The sequence below is a fragment of the Cavia porcellus genome, unplaced genomic scaffold, assembly GCF_034190915.1.
Source record: "Cavia porcellus strain 051 isolate PalLab524CR breed Dunkin Hartley unplaced genomic scaffold, mCavPor4.1 scaffold_13, whole genome shotgun sequence".
In the NCBI taxonomy this organism is placed as follows: domain Eukaryota; kingdom Metazoa; phylum Chordata; class Mammalia; order Rodentia; family Caviidae; genus Cavia; species Cavia porcellus.
The window spans coordinates 9,437,177-9,456,000 of record NW_026947496.1 but is presented as its reverse complement, the minus strand read 5'-3'; the positions used below and the strand labels follow the sequence as shown (position 1 = coordinate 9,456,000).

At 52.9% G+C, this 18,824-nt stretch overlaps 1 protein-coding gene across 3 annotated transcripts in view; it reads left to right on the top strand.

Moving 5' to 3' along the window:
• Positions 1–18,824, top strand: part of Slc22a23 (solute carrier family 22 member 23) — a 154,304-nt gene that overhangs the window by 98,307 nt on the left and 37,173 nt on the right. For all 3 annotated transcript variants that reach the window (XM_063259810.1, XM_003468816.4, XM_063259811.1), the window contains exon 4: positions 12,485–12,653. In XM_063259810.1, coding sequence (XP_063115880.1) covers positions 12,485–12,653 — 169 coding nt within the window. The remainder of the gene's footprint in view (positions 1–12,484; positions 12,654–18,824) is intronic.

Below are 18,824 nucleotides of genomic sequence, written 5' to 3'. Positions count from 1 at the left end.
TCAGAATTCAGACTTGACATTTTTAGCAGTGTTAACTAGAGCCGAGCTGTGTCTTAGGGAGGGGTAACCTTTCAGCGGCGCATTGGATGAGTTAGGGGAAGGTCTTTGACAGTGATAACTCCCATCAGAAGTGACTGACGGCTGGAGGTAGTGGCACATTCCTGTAGTCCCAGCTACTCAAGAGGCTAAGGCAGGAGCATGACTTCAGTCCAGGTGTTCGGGGCCAGTCTGAGCAACATGACAATGCCCCGTCTCGAGAATGAATTAATGAACAAATGAATGAGTGAGTTCAAAAACAAGCCATTGCAGCACCCAGGTAAAATTAAAATGGGTATTACATGGAGGCACTGTGTCCTTCCTCCAGCCCCCCCTAGTGGATGATCACAGGCAGTTTTGAGTTCTAGTGCCCCTGGATTGTTGGGAAGCATTTGCTTAACTTTTGGGTTGAGATACAAATCTCTTTGTGGACATTTTCTCTAACTCCCAACAGTCACTTCTAGGATACTACAGCAATGTCCAGATTCAGGCAGCTCATCTATATAAGTTCATGTATCTTAGAAGTGGAGGGACAGATGGAGCCCTTCCAGGGGACAAAAAGAACCCTGACTTCCAATGAAATGTATAATCCTCATCTTTAAGATCGTCAGAGTTTTAAGAGGGTAAGTGGCTCCCTCAAGGCCACATGGGACCCCGAAGGACCCTGTCTGTGGAGTCCAGCTGGGAGGGAATTTGGCTTAAATGCTGGGGGATTAAAGGAGGGAGTAATCTACTACTTGAAAGTCACACATGTGTTACTCAGCATCTATCTACTGAACCCACACTGTACACACAGCGGGGCATGGCTGGGGTGAACGTGATATAACCTGTGGAGTCCCCTGGGTGGGACTTGAGAACCCAGTACTCTGCCCAGTCCTTGCTCCACAGCAGCACACATGGGCAAGAAGAATTCCCTGCAGAGATGCTAACTTCCCAGGGTAGGGCTTGGCTGAACACAGTAGTGTCAAATGTCTCATGTCCCCATCCCTATGCACCAAACATTCCAAGGCTGAGTACAAAAAGCTCTGCTAAAACAAGATGGCGCCCAAACAACATGGTGCTGTCTTACACTATCTCAGAACCTTCTGGAACTTCTGAAGACATGTTATTTCACTTGGGTTGGGAGAACACTCACACCAGCCAACTCCCAGCCAGCACATTCCCTCACCACAGACCTTCTTCATGAACACCCGCTTCCAGTTGCTGGCCTGATCTGACCCTCCGTTAGGTTGGCCAAGGCCTACTGGGTTGAATATAGCACAAAGGGGTTTTCCCATTTTGGTGGTGGAGGAAGCTAATTTTAACCACCATGTGTCCTATCAAATTTGAGTTTTGTCTTTATTGTAACCTCCATTTAAAAATAAACCTAAAGCAATCCAAGTGACGTGTGTTCTCCAAAGGCAATGTGACAAGGTCCAGAGAGCCCCAGACCTGGAAATCACCTTTTGCTTTTGCTACCAACTGACTTTGTGACCTTATTTGCCCCTTGAACGAAGTGAGCAGGTTGAGTAAGAATCAGCAGCTGCAGACCGGCAGCTCACGGTCAGCCTGCGACCCTAGTCATGTTTGCGTGACCTTGGCAGAGTTTTATTTTCTAATTAGACCTGAAGGTCTTTACAGGAGGCAAGTACTAGGCCATTGGCTATGGGCTCCACCCTCACCAGCCTGAATGTTCCTCATCTGCAGAAACTTGACCTCGTTTGCTCTCCACATTCTCTGAGGTGCCTTTCATCTGAAACAGGCTGAGGAATTTTGAAGACCTCCAGGTCTTTTATGCCTCTGCTTGCCTTGTCCTCTGGACATTGAAAGAATTATTTTTTCAGTGGAAAAAAATCACATATCTGGATAGCAAAAAAGCAAGTATTCTAGTTACTCCAAGGCAGTAGGCCAACAGGTGTTACAAGCACGAAGGCGGCTCTGCTTTGCTGTAATATGCTAATGCTGTGGAGAGATGAATTAATGTGGGACCTCAGCACTGAAGCATGTAAGACTCTCCCTGAAGTGGGGAGCGATGGTTTCCACAGGCAGCTCTGAACCAGCAGGGTCATTCTCAGGAGACTTTATAGAAATGCAGATTCTGGGTCCCTGCTCCAGACCTCCAGAATGAGACTCCCGGTGTGCCTGTCACCTCCTTGATGGGACAATAAAGTTGGGTCCCCCCGAGGTTCTTAAGTGAGGCCGCGTGTCTTACGCCCCAGAGTGCTGGGCCCAGCCCGTTTCTGACTCTGTAGGCTGAGAAGGGCCCTGGAATTGGCCTTTCTGACATATTCCCAAATGAAGGCTTTCTGCAAGTCTACAATCACACTTGCAAAGCCCTGCTCTCCAGGGACTTTCCCCATGCTGTAAGACATGGGGAAATAAGTCGGAGCTGCCATGTTCTACATGGAGGTCCGGTAGGTGGCACTTGAACTGAGAGGGCTACTTTTGCTGAGTCTGAGGACCCCCAGGGACGCCCATGTGGCTGAAGTGGAGTGACAGAGGGGCAGCAGGGAATGAAGACGGGACAGTGCAGGGCTGGAGATCACATGAGGTTTCAGGACTCTGGGAAGAACTTCGCCTGTACGTTGAGTGGGATGGGAGCCCTAGAGAGTGGCACAATCCACACAGAGTGGCTCTCCCAGCGGGGCTGTGACAGCGTAGGGCACACCGCGCCTGTGGGACCCTCTCACCGACAGCTATGAGCCACACATAACCAGGCCACCACTCAGACTTCCGGCTGAGGGTTTACGAAGGCTCGGAAGATGCGCGACCTCATGGGAAAGTAACTGAAGGAAACGGGAACCCACTGGGTGGTGGCCCAGCCATGCCAGGGGCAGCACTGCGGGCAGGGTCTGCTCTGAGTGAAAAGTGTGAGACAGATAACGTGCGGGTCTCACTGGGGTCCAGCTTTTACCAAAAAAACCCAAAAGACTTTTTTGAAGTAACTGAGTAATTCTAACTTGGATTGAATGTTAAATAATAGTGAAGCGTTGTTAATTTCATTAGATGTGATAACGGACTGAGCTTACACAGGAAGATGCCATTTTTAAGAGGGATAAATGGCTTTTTGTTGTTGTTTTTGTTACTGTTATTGTTGTTGCCGGTTCCAGGAATCAAACTCAGGACCTTGCACTTGCCAGGCAGGCGCTGTGCCGCTGAGCCATATCCCTGGCCCTGTATTTTTATTTAAAAGTAAAATGATATTATTTCATGAATGTGATTTAAAATACTTAGGGAGAGGGCAAAATAAGACAAAAGAGCCAAGAAAGGCAAAGTGGGGAAAGTGCCTAAACCCAGCCGATCTCACCCCGGGACTCATGACTACTGTTCTCGCCTCTGTGGATGTGTAAACTTGCAGAAGAAATGGTTGTTTTAAAGGACGATGCCAGAGCAAGTAGGATGGTAAGAGAAGAAGAAACAGGCAAAGCCTTGCTTGAGACCTGTTCTTCTGTATTTTAGGCAGTTCTGTGAAAGAGGGGCCTGGCTGGACTGTTACTATCTCTCGGGGTACACGGGGGTGACCCGGTGAACTCCTGTGCAGGTGCAGACTATCCATCCCAAGCCCAGCCCACAGTCTCCTGGTTACTGGACATCATAAAATAACAACAGTGGTGATGCAGGCCGGAAAGACCCGGAAACCTCCTTGCCCTGGTGTTGGGGCGGATAAGCACGGAGGTTAGGGGCCAGAGCCGGAAGTCACCGGGGCCGTTCTGTGTGGCCACAGTCCTGGGGATTTTAAACCCAAAGTCCTGGGAGGCTCCCGGGCGCTCAGATGGCTGATACAGCTCCGAGTGTGTCACGGCCTAGAATGTGACTTTGACCTGTAAACGGGCAGCGCTGGAGCTGCTGCAGAGGAGAGCCGGTACCTTGGCACTGGGGGTGATTTCTGCGCTGTGTTCTCCACCCGAAACGCAAGGATTCCGCGACTGCGGGCCCTTCCAGCACAGGAAGTCACTCCTCTCCTTCGAGTCTTGTGCTCCCACCGAATCTTGGAGTTTAAACGTGTTATTCATTTAAATTCCTAAGCACGTCCTGCTGAACATCATTGTTTTTAAACAGGAGAGATCGCTGAGCCGAAATATTAGGAGCGTTTAAATCCCTCTTCCTCCTTTTGAGTCATAACATCAGTTTTAAAGAAAAGACATACAGCTGAAAATAATTTATATCTGGAAAGGAAACTGAACTTTGTGGCTCCCACTGAGTTTTATGGTTCCTGTGCGCTTAAAGTGTTTTCAGCATGTGAACGTGGGACTGTGAGGTGGACCCTGAGAAGTTCTGTGTTCGGTATCAGGCTGACTCCCACAGCGCCACCAACCCACGACTGTGGCTGACAGGGCTGTAAAAGCCACAGGAAAGGGACTCACAGGTGCAGTGGCCAACCCATAGCCACGCAGCTTTGCTGACTTACCACAGGGAACCTCCCACTGAGGGTCCGGCAGTGCTTGACTGGTTGTTAACCCAGCCCTTCTGCGTCTGAGCATTTAAATGTCATATGTCCCTGTCGGCAGGCACTGGGGTGTAATTTGTAGGAAATACTTACAATTTTCCTGGTTTTTATTTCCTGGCTTTTAATTGCTGTTTCTGTAATGAAGGGGAAAAAATGCAAACCACTCTTAAAAATCTTCTGACCATCCCTTTGGGTTGGCAGGTTGTAAATGAAGAACAAAGACACTGTCCTCCGTGGGGAAGGGGAGATCGGAAGCCGCCGGGATAATAGCAGCCTTTCCCACTCTCGTCCTTGCTTGCTATTTGGGTCGCCCTGGCCCACAGTGTGGGCCCCTTTTTCTATAATAAGGAACCCCCAGTCACGTGGCCCGGGGTCTGTCTCCAGGACCTCTGGGGCCCAGTCCTTGCCTGTGACAGTAATTACCCAGGGGTGTGTTGGCTTCCGGGCACAGCTTGCTGAGTGGCAGGAAGGAGGGAGAGGTGGAGGGGACAAAGACTCCCACTGTCTGCTCTGCTGGCCGGGGAGGGGCACAGGCAGCTGGGACAATCGGCTGCTTCTGGGAGCCTCTGGTGGTTGCAGGGAGCTCCATACCATGAGGTCCAGCAGGAGCCGGTTGGGGCCAGTGGTGTGGTCAGCAACCCCAGCTCACTTGGAAAAACAGGGTCTCCCTCTGCTCCCCATTTCCTTCCCTGGGATACCACAGGAGGAGAGGAGGGAACCGGAGGCAGACAGTGCTTTAGGAAAAGCGGCCCCAGCAAACCCTGTGCGTCCTCGGGGCTGTGCCAGGCCTTTTGGCTCCCAGGCACCATGGCCTAGAGGCAGCTCAGCTGAGTTGTGTATATTTTCTCAGCTGCATGTGCCACAGTTACCTACTTCAGAGACAGTGACACAGAAGCACAGAGTTGACTACTTTCAGAGCCTGGCGTAGGGAATTCCTGGTTCGAGGTTTAAACGTTGTCAGCCAACTATCTGTATTCCTTTGTGACCCGCCAACTCCAACCCAGATAAACACCTTGAACTCAGTCAGGGAAGCCAAGGACAGGTACCAGCTCCAAGGAGATGTGTGACCCTCACCCTCGGCCAGTGCGCACTGTGGTGTCTGCATGCGCCAAGGCTGGGGTGCACCCCTGCAGAGCATCTGTCTTGTGTGCCTGAGGTGCTGGGTTCCGCCCCAGCACTGCAAAACAAACAAGATGCTTCAGGAGAACAGGGGCCGAGTTCCATTCATGTGTGTTACAGGAAGATGGGGCGTGCACTTTTTAAGACTCACTCGATGTTCAGGGTGGCTTTTTCCATTAATAGGCATAATGTCAGAAGCCAGCGGACAGGTAGGTAGGAGTGCGTCCACGGGGCAAGCATGCTCGTTCTCTGCCTGGGAGTCCTGGCAGGCGGATTCCACAGACTCAAAACCAGAGATGAGCTCGCCACCTGCCACCGCTGCACAGAGCTGAGTGTGTCACTGGGTCGTCTCCCAGGGGTGCCAAGGGTGTGGGTTCGAATATACGCAGCAGGGCCCTCAGCCAGCAGCTTCACGGCTGTCTCAGGGACACTGCCCAGCAGGTGGCACGGGGCTGGCTGTGCCGCAGTGCTGACGTGTGCCATGGACTATGTGTCAGGGGCAGCAAACATAGGCTCATTCAAAAACCAAAAGAAGAGAAAGGCTCAGCACAGCACAGAGGTAGAGCACTTGGCTAGTGTGCTCAAAGCCCGGGGTTCAGTTCCCAGCAAGGGAAGAAAAAAAGTTCATGGTTTGGCCCTGAACACTCCTCCCAGAACAGTCAGCTTCTGAAAGCCCCCCAGGCTGAGCACAGCGACAAGGAGGGAACTCGGGAGGCTCCGAGCCCTGGTGTCAGCCCGTGGAGAACGCAGTGGAGGACACAGTACAACACGGTGGTTCAGGGTCTCTGGGAACCCGTGTTCCTCTGCGGGGCTCACCTGGCTCCTCGGGGGCTCCTCCCTGTGCTTCAGCCAGCACCCTGGGTATCCCGGACAAACCACCTCCTGTCCCCGAGGGCTTTATCCGGGTGATGGAGTCACTGGGACCCATCTTTGAGGCCCCGAACTCTAAAACCTCAAGCAGGCCGTGTGGTGGGTAAATCTGCTCGCTCTGCTTTGCAGCTGGCACTGTGACGGGGTGAGGTTTGAGATTCTGCCCGTAGCGCCTCTTTGTGGTCACTGTGTAGGGAGGGGCCTTCGGAATCCTCCTCGTCCTAGCCCTCAGGTCTCTGCTCTGGAGAAGGTGGATGGGATGGAGAAGTCTCTATCCAGCCTTCTTGTCCCCACAATGAACACAAGAGCCGATGCCTGGGACTGTGGTGTGATCTCACCTGAAACATTAATAACAGGCAGGTCTGGGAGACTGAGGCAGGAGAATCACAAGATGGATTCCAATTTAGACAGCAACTCAACACAATCCTAAGACAACAAAACAAGAGAAGGGCGGGTGATGTGGCTCACTATGAGGCCTTCGATTTAAAGACTTTTGCAAGTTTTGACTTAGAGCTTGGTGGTGCTCAGGAAAGTGGGGACACTGCTCCAGCCTGCCACGAGGGGCGGGGAGAGTAGAAGGGTCACCTACTGTCCCCCTACTGTCGGGAGACGAGAGGCTGCTTCTGAAAAGGCTTTGCTGGAGGGCCTAGGAGGCCTGCATGGCCTGTGGGATATCTTGGTCTCTGTCACAAAGCAATTTTCTGTGAGGGGCTGGTCCCCGGTGGGCAACTGGGTGGGCGAATCCAGAATGGCCCCTTGCTGCCAGCTGTGTCGAGGGTGGGGTGCTTCCCTTCGAGGAGGAGCCCTGGCTGTGGTTTTAAGATCTGCCCTTGGGTCAGGTGGCCCCTCTCAGGTGGTCTAGGAGTCTCCTGAGCCTTCGGTCAGCTGAGTGTGGACGCAGGCTATGCCCAGCCTGGGGGACCAGGATTTCTTTTGAGTCCCAGCACTGCAAAGAAAACAAAACAAAAACTCCCTCGAAACCAAAAAACCAGAACTGGATGAATCCAAGAAAACCACATGAAAAATCCCTATGGTTAAACCGACTTTCCCCAAAAGACGCTTCTGCATCCTTGGGGTTTCGTGTGCTAGGCAAGCCCTCCCGTGGAGCTGCACCCCAGCCCTTCAGATAGTGTCCGATTGGATGCCGGAGACAGAAGCCTGGTCATCTGGACACCTCAAGCTGACCTCCTGGCCGTCCCCCCAAGGGGCAGCTGAGGACCCCACTGGTGCGAGCGGCCTGGATGCCTTCCGCTTGGGCTTCCTCCTCCATCACCATAAGGGACTGCACTGGGCAGTGCGACTTCGCTTTCCTCCAGGAAATTTGCAAGAATCTGAAAGTTTCCAAAATCCCAATCTTCGCAGAGCTGCAGCTTCCTGATGAGGTCGAATGTCCTCCGGGTCCCCCGCCCACCTCACAGCCTGCACTCAGGCTGCCGCGGTCATGGCCCTCGTGTTAATGACCAAACGCTGTGGCTGAGCTGGACGGGGTCCTCAGAACCTTGGGCTGCTTCTCCGCTTGTTCCCAAAGTCCCCGGCTTCTCAGAATCACGTGTGAGCCCCGTCCTTCAGGGCTCTTGGGGAAAAGGCAGTTTAACCGTGGGGATTTTTGATGTGATTTTCTTAGATTCACCCAATTCTGGTTTTTTGGTTTTGGGAGGAATTGTTTTGTTTTTTCGCAGTGCTGGGACTCAAAGCCAGGGCCTCACATATTCCAGGCAGGGGCTCTGGCCCTGAGCCATACCCCCGCCCCTTGCTGTGTATTTCAGTAGTGGATTGCTCCTGGGTGTACAGGAAGTTCCATGAAATAAAATACGTGCAGAAGAAGCATATGACAGATTGCAGATTACTTTTCTTCTCCTCTGTAACAGACCCTAGTCCTCCAGGAGGCCCCCTAAGTTTTCAAGGTCTTTTGAAAGCTGTCATATCGACTTCCTGTGGGCAGGCACTGTGCTGTTTAATGTTCACACATCCCATTTTGCAGTTAAGAAAACTGAGGTCCAGAGCCTCTAGATGATAGAGCCAAGGTCCCAAGTACCAGGGGTGAGATTCAAACACAAGACCACTGGTTCCAGGGTCCGGGCTGTTGACCACAGTGGTGCAGGTACTGTGTGCTGGACCCCTAAATTTGATTGTTGTGTGTCCTACAAGGACAGTTTTTCGTGATGTTTATCATTTCACATAATCAAGGGTCAGAGTCTTGCTGCCTATCAGAGAAAGTCTACTAAGACAGCTCAGGTTGGTTCCATTGACAGAGAAGCTGTGTGTGGGACGTGCCGAGCCACAGCACACAGCCAGAACCCTCCAGGGCACCGTGGACACCTGCCTGCGGCAGCTGCTGTACATCACCAGATGCACGAGGGGTCCCCTTCTTTCTAGACCAAAGCCAGGGGCCCCAGCCAGAGCCACGCCCAAGGTGGGTGAGCCACTATGACAGTGTTCTGCATGGTGCCAGGAGCAGGGGCAGGGCCCAGGGCTGGGGGCAGCACCCATGCCTCCCTGCACTGCTCCTCCCCTCCTGATGGGTGCCAGGGCCGAAGGCTTTCGCACACTGGTGCGTTCTTTCTCTCCCCCTTCAGAAATCCAGTTTCTCACCCTCCAAAGGGAGCATGTGATTAATGGCAAGCCTCAAGTGCCTGCAGTTCCACATAATTGCTTTCTTAAAAACAAAAATTACAGCCACTTGCAGAACATAGTTGGTTTCTGTCAATTTGGAAAGAATTTCTGGTGACTCAGGCAAAAAAAAAAAAAAAAATTCTGCAAATGGTCACACTTGTGTCCCTTCTTAAGTCACTGTGTTTTTCCATTGTCCCAGAACAGGAATGCTAAAATAAATACCTGCTGGCCACCAGGCATTTCTCTACCTGATGACACCACATCTCTTGGGAGTCCCAGTAGTGCAGGCAGGGAGAGGGGAGAGGGTGGTCTCGTCATCTGCCCCTCAGCTAGGTCTGGGAGGGAACCTTGCTTCCCATGCCAGGAAAATGTGAGCTGCCCAGGGGTGGCTGCAAAGGCAGGTGCTGGTTCTGTGGGACTGAGTGGACTCCAGCCCTGTGCCTTTCCATAGCTGATACTACAGGCTGTGGACCCCACTTGAGGTGGTGAGAAATTAGGGGACCTCTCAGACCCCTGGCAGGAGAGGTAGGGGAGAAAGATGGTGGCAGCTGAGTAATTGTCATATTGATGTGGTGTTAGCCCACTCTCTGCCCCTGTGACAGAATGCGGAGATAATTCTTTGTTCTGTTCCAGAGGCTTCCGTCCATGGTCAGCTGGTCCCATGGCCACAGGCCTGCACAGGCAGAGCATCTTGCCAGAAGAATGTGGTGGAGCAAAACTGCTCGCCTCACCGTTGTCGGGAGGCAGGAAGACAGGGAAAGAGCAAGAGGAAGGACCTGGGACGAGATATTGTCCCCAAGGACTCCCCCTTCTCCAGGGCTCAGCTCTAAGTGTCCCTTAAGTCTCATCAGGGATTAATCTGCGGTGGTGTTAGAGCTCTGGCGACCCATTCATCTTTCCAAAGAGCATCAGCTCTGAACACTGCTGATTGGGAACCCACCCCAACACACGAGGCCTGGGGTGCACCTCCTGTGGAATCCCTGACAGCAGTCACATGGACATGGGTCCCAGCCACTGTCTCTGGTTTGCAGCCAGGAGAGACTGAAGCCCCCTTCAAGGGACGACTTTTCCTGGTCATCTGCAAACCTCAGGCCTGGTCTGCAGAGTTGTTTCATGATCCTTTGTGTGACATCATGTAACTGTAGATCAGTGTGCGGAGTTGGGCATCCCAAGGGGAGGCCTGTGTGAATAGAATGGTACACCAGCCCCAGCCCCATATACGTGGGGTAACACATTCCGGGGTCCCCAGTGGATGCCAGGAACCTCACATGTATTCTTGCCATCTATCTTAATAACCTTAGCATCTAGTATTGTTTCTTTTATTATTGAGAATTTTCCCCTTCTCATTTAAAGGAAGGACTTTACTGCCTTTTGGCATATCTGAATCACCAGCATCACTGCTCTTGAGTTGTAACATCATCAAGTAAAACAAGGGTTACTTGAACACAAGCACAGGGAACCACAAATGTCACCCTGGTATCAAAGATGGCTACTAAGTGACTAACGGGTGGGTAGCATATACAGCACGGATACGTGGGACAAATTCACTCCTCAGAGAGCAAGAGAGCACAAGGGCTCATCACACTGCCCTGACTGCCATAAGCAGCATAAAGCTTATGGATTGTTTACTCTGGAGCTTTCTATTCACTTCATTTATATCCTGATTGACTTCAGATAACTGAAATGGTGGGAGACAAAACCACAAATAGGGGAGGTCTGCTGAAGTTTTAAATATTCTCACACATACTATATCACTAAGATAAAGGAAATAATGAAAAGAAAGTAACATGTGATACCTGTTCTACTAGCAAACTTGGTGGCAGGAAGCCGTCACGCTTCCTGACATGCTGCTGCTGACACAGGTGGTTAGGTGCACCATTTCCTCCTCTGACACCTGCCTGCCCCAAGCCTCCAAACACTCAACCTACTGTAGCTAATGCAGATTTCGGGTTTCCATGGCGGCAGATCCACTGCTTACTCATTTAATAAGTGACAACTAGAACCCAGAGCTGTTAGTCTTTTCTGAAAAGACTTTTTCTTTATTATTTGGGGGGCAGCAATGATCTCTCCCGTGAGCTTGGCTGTTGGCCTTGAAAAGAATGGCCTGCCAGCAAATAGCCGGAAGGCGACTGTTTAATCCTATTTTCCTAATTAAGTTGCAAAAAAAAAAAAAAAAAAAGCCTTTTTATAAGCTACTTTCAGTGAGACCAGGTTGATTTCCTACTCACCAGCAGCTCTGATGGTGACTGTTTGTGGCCAAGCGGAGTTTCCATGACCGTGTTATCTTTTCCTGAAGACAGGGGGCGTGGCGCCTGTGCTCATCAGGACTGATAAGATCCTTCAGTGTAATCTGTCTGTTCTCCCTGTCATCCACCTGCTCGCCACGGCCTTTGGCCTCCGTCCTCCCCCGGGGTCTCTGGACACAGCCAGCTGCGAAGCTCAGCCTTGAGGCACTCACTGGACACAAAGCTTTCTTTCTGTTTTCTTTTAACCACGCTTTAAAAAAAGAGTTGGGGAATACAGCACATTGTAGCAGCGTGGCAAAGAAATGTTCATACTCTACAGGGAAATGATACAAGTAAAACCCAGCTGGGTTTTCTACACTTAAGCAGCATTAGTATAGGGATTTGTACAGCAGGTCTGTGTTTGTTGTCATTTGGATGAAAATTTGGGGACCAACTATTTATTCAAGTCTAAAGTAAGAGAATGGATTCTTGCACAGTGTGTTTGTGGAGGCTGGACCCTGTTTCCCCAAGATGAATCAGGCACGGCCTCCGCCTGGGAGAGATGCCCAGTAGTGGGCAGCAGATTCCTGTGTGGCCAAGGAATGTCCTAGTTAGGTCACCACTGCGTGACCTGAGCATGTTTGTTTGTTTTCGTTGTGTTTGCATAGAAGCCCTCTGATCCACTTCTTCAGCCTGACTTGGTCCCGTGGTAGAGCCTGCTGCCCGCAACTCACAAAGAGCCTGGGGTCTGGCTCAGGGGGGCGGTACAGTGTAGTGGGGAGGGAGAGCAAGAGCGTCCCCAGTGCTGTGTCCTGGCCAGCAAGGAATGGACAGTGAGCTCAGCAGCATCCAAAGCACAGAGGAGCCGGGTGTGGTGGCTCACGTCTATAATCCCAGCACTCAGAAGGCTGAGGCAGGAGGATTGTTGTGAGTTGGAGACCAGCCTGGGCTACAAAGTAAGCTCAAGGCCAGCCTGAACTGCATAGTGAAACCCTGTCTCAAGAAAGACCAAAAAAAAAAGGACAGAGGAAGGAGGTACCAGGTCAGGCAAAGCCTGTGCCCACAGCCGCAGTGTTTCCAAACTTGGCCCCTCTGAGCCTGCTCTATGACCTTAAGCCACGATCTTGGTTTTGCCTTGCCCCCACAGGGCCATCGGGCAGGGCACTCATGTCTGCCTCTCGCTTCTGTCTTCCAGGAATAGAGCTGTGTCCGCCCGGGAAACGGTTCATGATCACGATGGTGGCAAGCTTCGTGGCCATGGCGGGCCAGTTCCTCATGCCCGGGCTGGCCGCCCTGTGCCGGGACTGGCAGGTGCTGCAGGCCCTCATCATCTGCCCCTTCCTCCTCATGCTGCTCTACTGGTCGTGAGTATCCACTGCGCGCCCTGGTGCCCTCCGGTGCCCCAGCTGGCTTCCCCTGTGCCGTTGCCTGCAGGGAGCTCTCTGTCTCTTTTTACTGTCAGTTTTAACCATTTGTGTGGTTGAGGCATACACCAAAGTAGACAGAACAGCGGAAGGAGCCCCACGCGCCCCCCACCAACTGCAGTGGTCCACGCGGTCCGCCTGGCTTCATATACGCCCTTGCTCTGCCCACCCATAGTGGGTACTTCCACAGGAAACCCTATGAACGGTTTGCAAGGTCTCCAGAGGGTTGGAGGTTAGGAAATGTTGGTGGATATAGAGATGCTGAAGATGTGCTTTAAAAAAAGCTCCCTGTCTCCTCTGGCCAAGGGGCAGCCACACATCAGCCCAGGGACTAAATCTGCCCTGCCCTCCGTGTGTATAAATAAAGTTTTATTGGAGGGTAGCTGTGTTCGTGTGCTGACACGTGCACGGCCTGTGTGTGCTTTTGCACCGTGGTAGTGGAGCTGAGAAGATATAACAGGGGTAGCACAAGCCACAAGGGTTTGTCGGCTCCTGCTAAGGATGAGACCTGGGCAGCTGGATTCTTAAAATTTCACCATGGGACTACTGTCCAGTCAAGACTGAAAACCACTCTCCTGACGCTGGAGATGCTGGGAGGAGGGGATGAGTATCTTTTCTGTTTTGTAAGTAGTTCTTTTCCTCCCAACCCCTTCCGGGTGATGCCCTCCCCCCACCCACAGGACCATATCCACAGTGAGGGGTACACACCCCACTGCGCTGCTCTTACTTAGTCACTGGGGGAGGCCGCGTGCCTGGCACATGCAGGGCGTCGTGTCCTTGCTGTGAATGTTACCAGCCCTGAGCATCTGTGAACACAGCCTCCTTTCAGGGGCCTGGGAGCGGAGGTGCCTGCCTCCCCTTCTCAGTGCAGCAGTAGATCCGCCTGCCGAGAGAGGCGGGGAGCCAGGGCTGGGTGCTTCTTGCTTGGGGTGTCCTGGGGACACCGGGCCAGCTGAGAGCCAGTGATGGCTGGGAAGCAGGGCTGCTGACCTGGAGATGGCTTTTGGCCACAGCTGGAGGGCGGTGCTCCTCCAGCATGGACCTGGGTCTGGGATGGGGTCCAGGCGCCTCCTGCCTGCAGTCCGGCCTGAGAGGCAGAACAAGATGAGGAGGCTGTGCTGCATCCTCCTTTTGTCTTCTAAGGGTCCCTATCCTGCCATTCCTCGCTGAGTGTGTCCCGCCTTGCTTGCACCAGCACTTAGGGCACCGAATCACCGAGCCCTTGCTCACAGCTCCGCCCCCTGCCACACGCGGTGAGTGGCTCGTCCTCCCGGCTCATCAGCCCGAGTACAGAGGATGCTGCTAGGACAGGACCTGGGCCCCATGTCAGCCCCTCTTGCTTCTGGCAGCCTCTCCTGCCTTCCCTTAGCTTCTGTCCCAGCCCAGGGGTCACCTCCTGCCAGGCGCTGCACTGCGCTGTCCCCTGAGTGTTGGGGTAGGAGTGCACTTGCCCCAGGCCTGCTCCCCTGTCCCTAAGAAGAGGACTCTGGGTGGCCTGCGAGCAGGGAAGGAGCTTCCCAGCGAGCTCCAGGTCTGCAGGGCAGGGGCAGGTGGGGGCTTTTGTTTCCTTCTACTTCTTACTTAAATTTGAGAACTATATTGAGGTTTAACGACAGTCAAGGCAAGATGTCCATTTACTTAAGCACATTCCAACCTCATAAAATGTCTTTGAAATGCACAGATTTAATATAAGGAGTGGTCACTTCTGAAGAGCCAGGGAGGGGACCTTAGCTAGAGATGGGGCGCCCCTGCCTGTGTGTGGACGATGTCCGGGGCACCACACCCAAGATCACCTCGCCGTGCTGTGGTCCAGCGGTACCATCTTGAGCACCCTCCTCTACACCTCTCTGAGGCCCCATTTCTGACCTTCGTAAGAAGTGGACCCTAACAGTTCCTAGGGTACCAGGTGGTTCTGAAGACCGAAGCCTGGGTGTGCGGTGCAGAGCCCGGGACTCTGCTGCCTCATAGCTCTGTGGCCTTTCACAAGTTCAGGAAGCAATTTGGGCTCAGATTCAGCAGCTCAGAGTCACAGGGGCCAAAGGCTGGGGTGGGAGAAGCTTGAATAGATGAAAAGCCCTCGTGCCTGTCACCTGATGCCACCTGTGCTACTGGTTGTGATGAACACAATTTTATACCTTATAGGTATGTTATTATTTAAGGTGCTTAGCACATGTTAGACCCATAATAAGTTCTCATAAAAATTAAATATTGACTGAGGCTACTCGTGTTCTATGACCTCCTACTGAGTGCAGAAGACTGTCATGAGAGTGAATTTTAAAACCTGGTGGTGGGATCCAGACAGCTGAGCAGCGAGTGCTTCCCCACCATGCCTGAGGCTCTGGGTTCAGCCCCAGCGCCAGGAAAAGCCCTGTGGGCGGCAATGTTGGCTGTAAGGACAGTCGAGTGCCCACCCCATCTCCCTGGCCACTGTCTGCCTTCGGCTGGCTGCAACAGGCTGAGAGGTGGACAGGATGCAGAGGCTGCTGGGGACAGGGATGGGTTGTTGGTGACAAAATCTTGAAAGCTGCTTGCATTCCTTTATTGAGCAAGTATTTATGACATGGACCAGGGTGCCTAGCAGTACACGGGGCCTCAGAGCAGCTCTAAAGAACAGGCATGGAGCACAGGTGTCAGCAGGATCCATGAAGGCAGCTGCCCAAGCAAGGACCCCAAGGTGCAGGTTGTGTTCAGGGCTCTGGAGACAGTGATGTGGAGATTGGCCAGGAGGGACGTGCTGGTCAGGGTGCAACTGAGCAGACAGAGACCCTGTACACACGCACAACAAACAGATAAAATGTGACACTTAAGCAAACACAGCGCAGAGCTCCAAGACAAGGAAGAAGAATACCCAGGGGTTTGGAGAAAGATTCTAACCAAGCACTCACCAAGCAGCTCGAGTATCTGAAGCAGAAAGAGCCTGAGGAGTTTGGGTTCAGTCCTTTCCTTGGGTTCGAGCCTTCTATGGTTTGGATGTGGCTTGGCCCAAAGCACTGTGGTATTAGAGACTTAGTATCTGCTATAGTGGCGCTGAATGGTAGTGGAACCTTTGGGACACAGGATCTTGAGAGAAGTGGTTCAGCTTTCAGGGTAGCACCCTGGAAATGATGAGTACCTGTCTGTCTCACGGAGTGAGCCAGTTCCCAGGAGTGAGCCAGTTCCCAGGAAAGTGCAGGGTGAGAGCAGGGCTGACTGGAGAGCCTGTCTGTGTTCCCCTGAGGTCTTGTCTGTCGTGATGCTGTTTGCCATGAGCTTCTCATCTTTTGCTGAACCAAGGGGGCCACCCCATCTTAAGACTTTCAGCCTCCAAAAGTGAAATAAATAAGCCTCTTTTCTCTTCAATGTACCCAGCTGTGGGCATGTCATTATAGTAATGGGAAAGGCACTAACACAGGCTTCTTATGCAGTTACAGCCAAGCTCCCATATTGCCTGGAACAACAGTTCCAGCTGCCCACTAAGGCTGACATGTGGCCCTTGCAAGGCCCACGCCAGAATTCACAGAGCAGGTTCTCACCAAAGATGAGCTGGGAGGCAGAAGTCACAGATCCCCAGGGAAAGGGTTGCGAGGCCAGAAACTGTAGCCTGGGGAGTCTGCTTCTCAGGATCAGTAGACACTAGAGCAACCCGGGGGAGAAGTTAATGTGGTGCTATGGACCTCGAGGTTACCGTCCCGGAGGGTGAAGTCTTCTAGACACCAGATACTAGAGGTGTGCTTGAGCTATTCTGATGGCCCCGGAAATTCCATGACAGGCTGGGTATGTGGAATGGAGCCCACAGGCTGGGAACCACATCCAGGCAGTTAAGATGCTTTCAGGTCATCGGCACCAGGGAGGAGATTCGGTAACACAGAGGGCAGGAGAGACCACTCTGGGGAGGTGACCTTCATGCTGGGACCTGAAGGATGGGAAAGAGGAAGTCACAGAGGCTCTGTCGGGGGGAGCAGGAGAATACCGCTCTCTACGTGGCGTACCCTGGAAGGGTAGGGAGAGGGTTCCAATGGCCAGAGCCTCGTGGATGAGAGGGAGGGAGAGTCAGAAATGTAGGTGGGGTGGTGAGCAGAAGGGCTTACGTCAGGGTCCAAGCATAGGGGTGGGGGCCGTGGTTCGTGCTCTGAGAGGATCTGTCTGCAGTGTGGAGAATGGAAAGAGAGCTGCAAGAGCTGGTGCAGAGGCAGCCGCTGTGACTTACACTGGTTTGTGAGATGCCACGGTGCTTGTGGGGGGTAGCAGGCTGGGTCACCTGCAGAGGTCTGATTGGCAAGGTGACCCTGATGAATTATGCCTGTGGACCCCATGTGGCACATGAGAGTGAAAGAGGAAGTCATCTCTGGGCTGGATCCATCTCTATGAGCCCTGTAGCTCAGGGAGACATGAAGCCCAGAGGCCTGTCCTGCCGCTAGTCTGGAGGGTGACAGATAAGGGGCAGCCCTGGAAAGGAAGGGTTTTGATGTCAGAGCCACTGGAGGGGCCACTGAGAAGAGCTTAGAGATGCTGGAAGCCACGCATGAGCCTTCATCAGCCCGTTCTTGCCTGGACAGGAGGAAGGAAAAGAGGGGATTTGCTTGCTCCACAGTCCAGCGGGAGCCCCCTGTACTGAGGCAGGAGCAGAAGAGACAGAACTGTAATTCCTCCTGTGGGCGCCACTGCCTGAAGCCAAGATCCTCCTTGTCTTAGCACAGCAAAACCTTGCTTGTTCAGGAGCTGGAGGGGGAGGCATTTGTTACCCCTGAGAGACAGTGGGCGGCTTCCGGGCCAATCTAAAGGGAAGTGGAATTCCTCCAGGCTCACAAGAAACAAATGAATGGGGGGAAAAGTCAAGACCCAGAGCACCAGGAAAAGGCAGGTCTAAGAGCAGCTCTGCCAGCCGGCGGATGGGCAGATAAGTGGCAGGTGATGAGAGAGGATGGAAGAGCGAGCTGGCTGGATGGATCGATTCTTGCAGCTTGTACAGACTGGGAAAAACTGGCCCTTCCGGGTGGCTGTATCCTGTGTCGGGTGGACAGGACTATTCCCTTGGTGAGGAGCCCCTGTGCATGGCACAGCCTGGCCCTGGCTGCAGATGTCCAGGTCTGAATTACCAGGAAGATTCAGGATGGAAAACCAGGAAGGTGAAGAAGGGGCAGGGTGGCATGGGTTTTCCAGGGTGGGATCGAAAGGTCCCCCTCCCCGGCAGAGTGGTTGCCCGTGTGGTGTCTGCCTGCTGCTTGCAGGGGGCTCCTCCAGGTGCTGGCCGTGCAATGCCTCGCTCCCGGTGTCTGCTGGGTGGACACCTCCTCCAAGCCCGCCTGTGCTGGTGACAGCTGAGCTACTATGTGGTGAGCACCGCAGGGGTGACCTTTGGGACCACTCTGCCAGGGAGGGACGCCACACCTCTAACTTGGGTCTCATGCCTCCTGTGAGGGAGACACACACACCGTGATGTCATCTGGACTCACCTTCCTCGATGCACTCAGAGTCTCCTCTGAGTTGTAACTTAGTGCCCCTCTGCCAGGCAGTGAGCACTAGTGATTGGCAAGATTATTCTCATTTTTTGATGAGGAAACCAAAGAGTCAGAAAAAGCTTTGCCAAAACACTTGAGGTGCACAGAAAGTGTTTCGTAGCTGCTTTGCAAAAGTCAGCGATTCTCTGCACCGTGCCTGAGGATTTGTGTTTCTCAAGCTCCCAAGGGTGGCTGATGCTGCTGACTGCTGTCGGATTCCTCAGGTTAACAAGCACCACCACTACCACCACCCCCTCGGTGCCCACGCGCCCTGGAGTTCGAGAGGCCAGCGTGGGCCAGGCTCACAGCCTACTCTGACTCTGACCAGCTGCTCCCTCTCCAGCTGGGATTTCATTCAAATGCGAGAAAAAGGCCGTTGACCATTGCATGCTGGTTAGGGGCATAGGAAAGGCAGTTGGAAGACCACAGGCGCATGGGAAATGATGCGGAGCCGGGAGGAAGATGGGCTGCACTCCCCGGATGACAGATCAACCGGAAGGCACTCACTGTCACAGGGCCACCAGGCTGGAGGCAAAGCAGCGCCCAGGCCACTGTGGAGAAACCTGCAGGAAAACAACTTCGATTTTTCTAAGTTTCGAGAGAAACGTCATCATAAAACATTGCAGTGACCTGA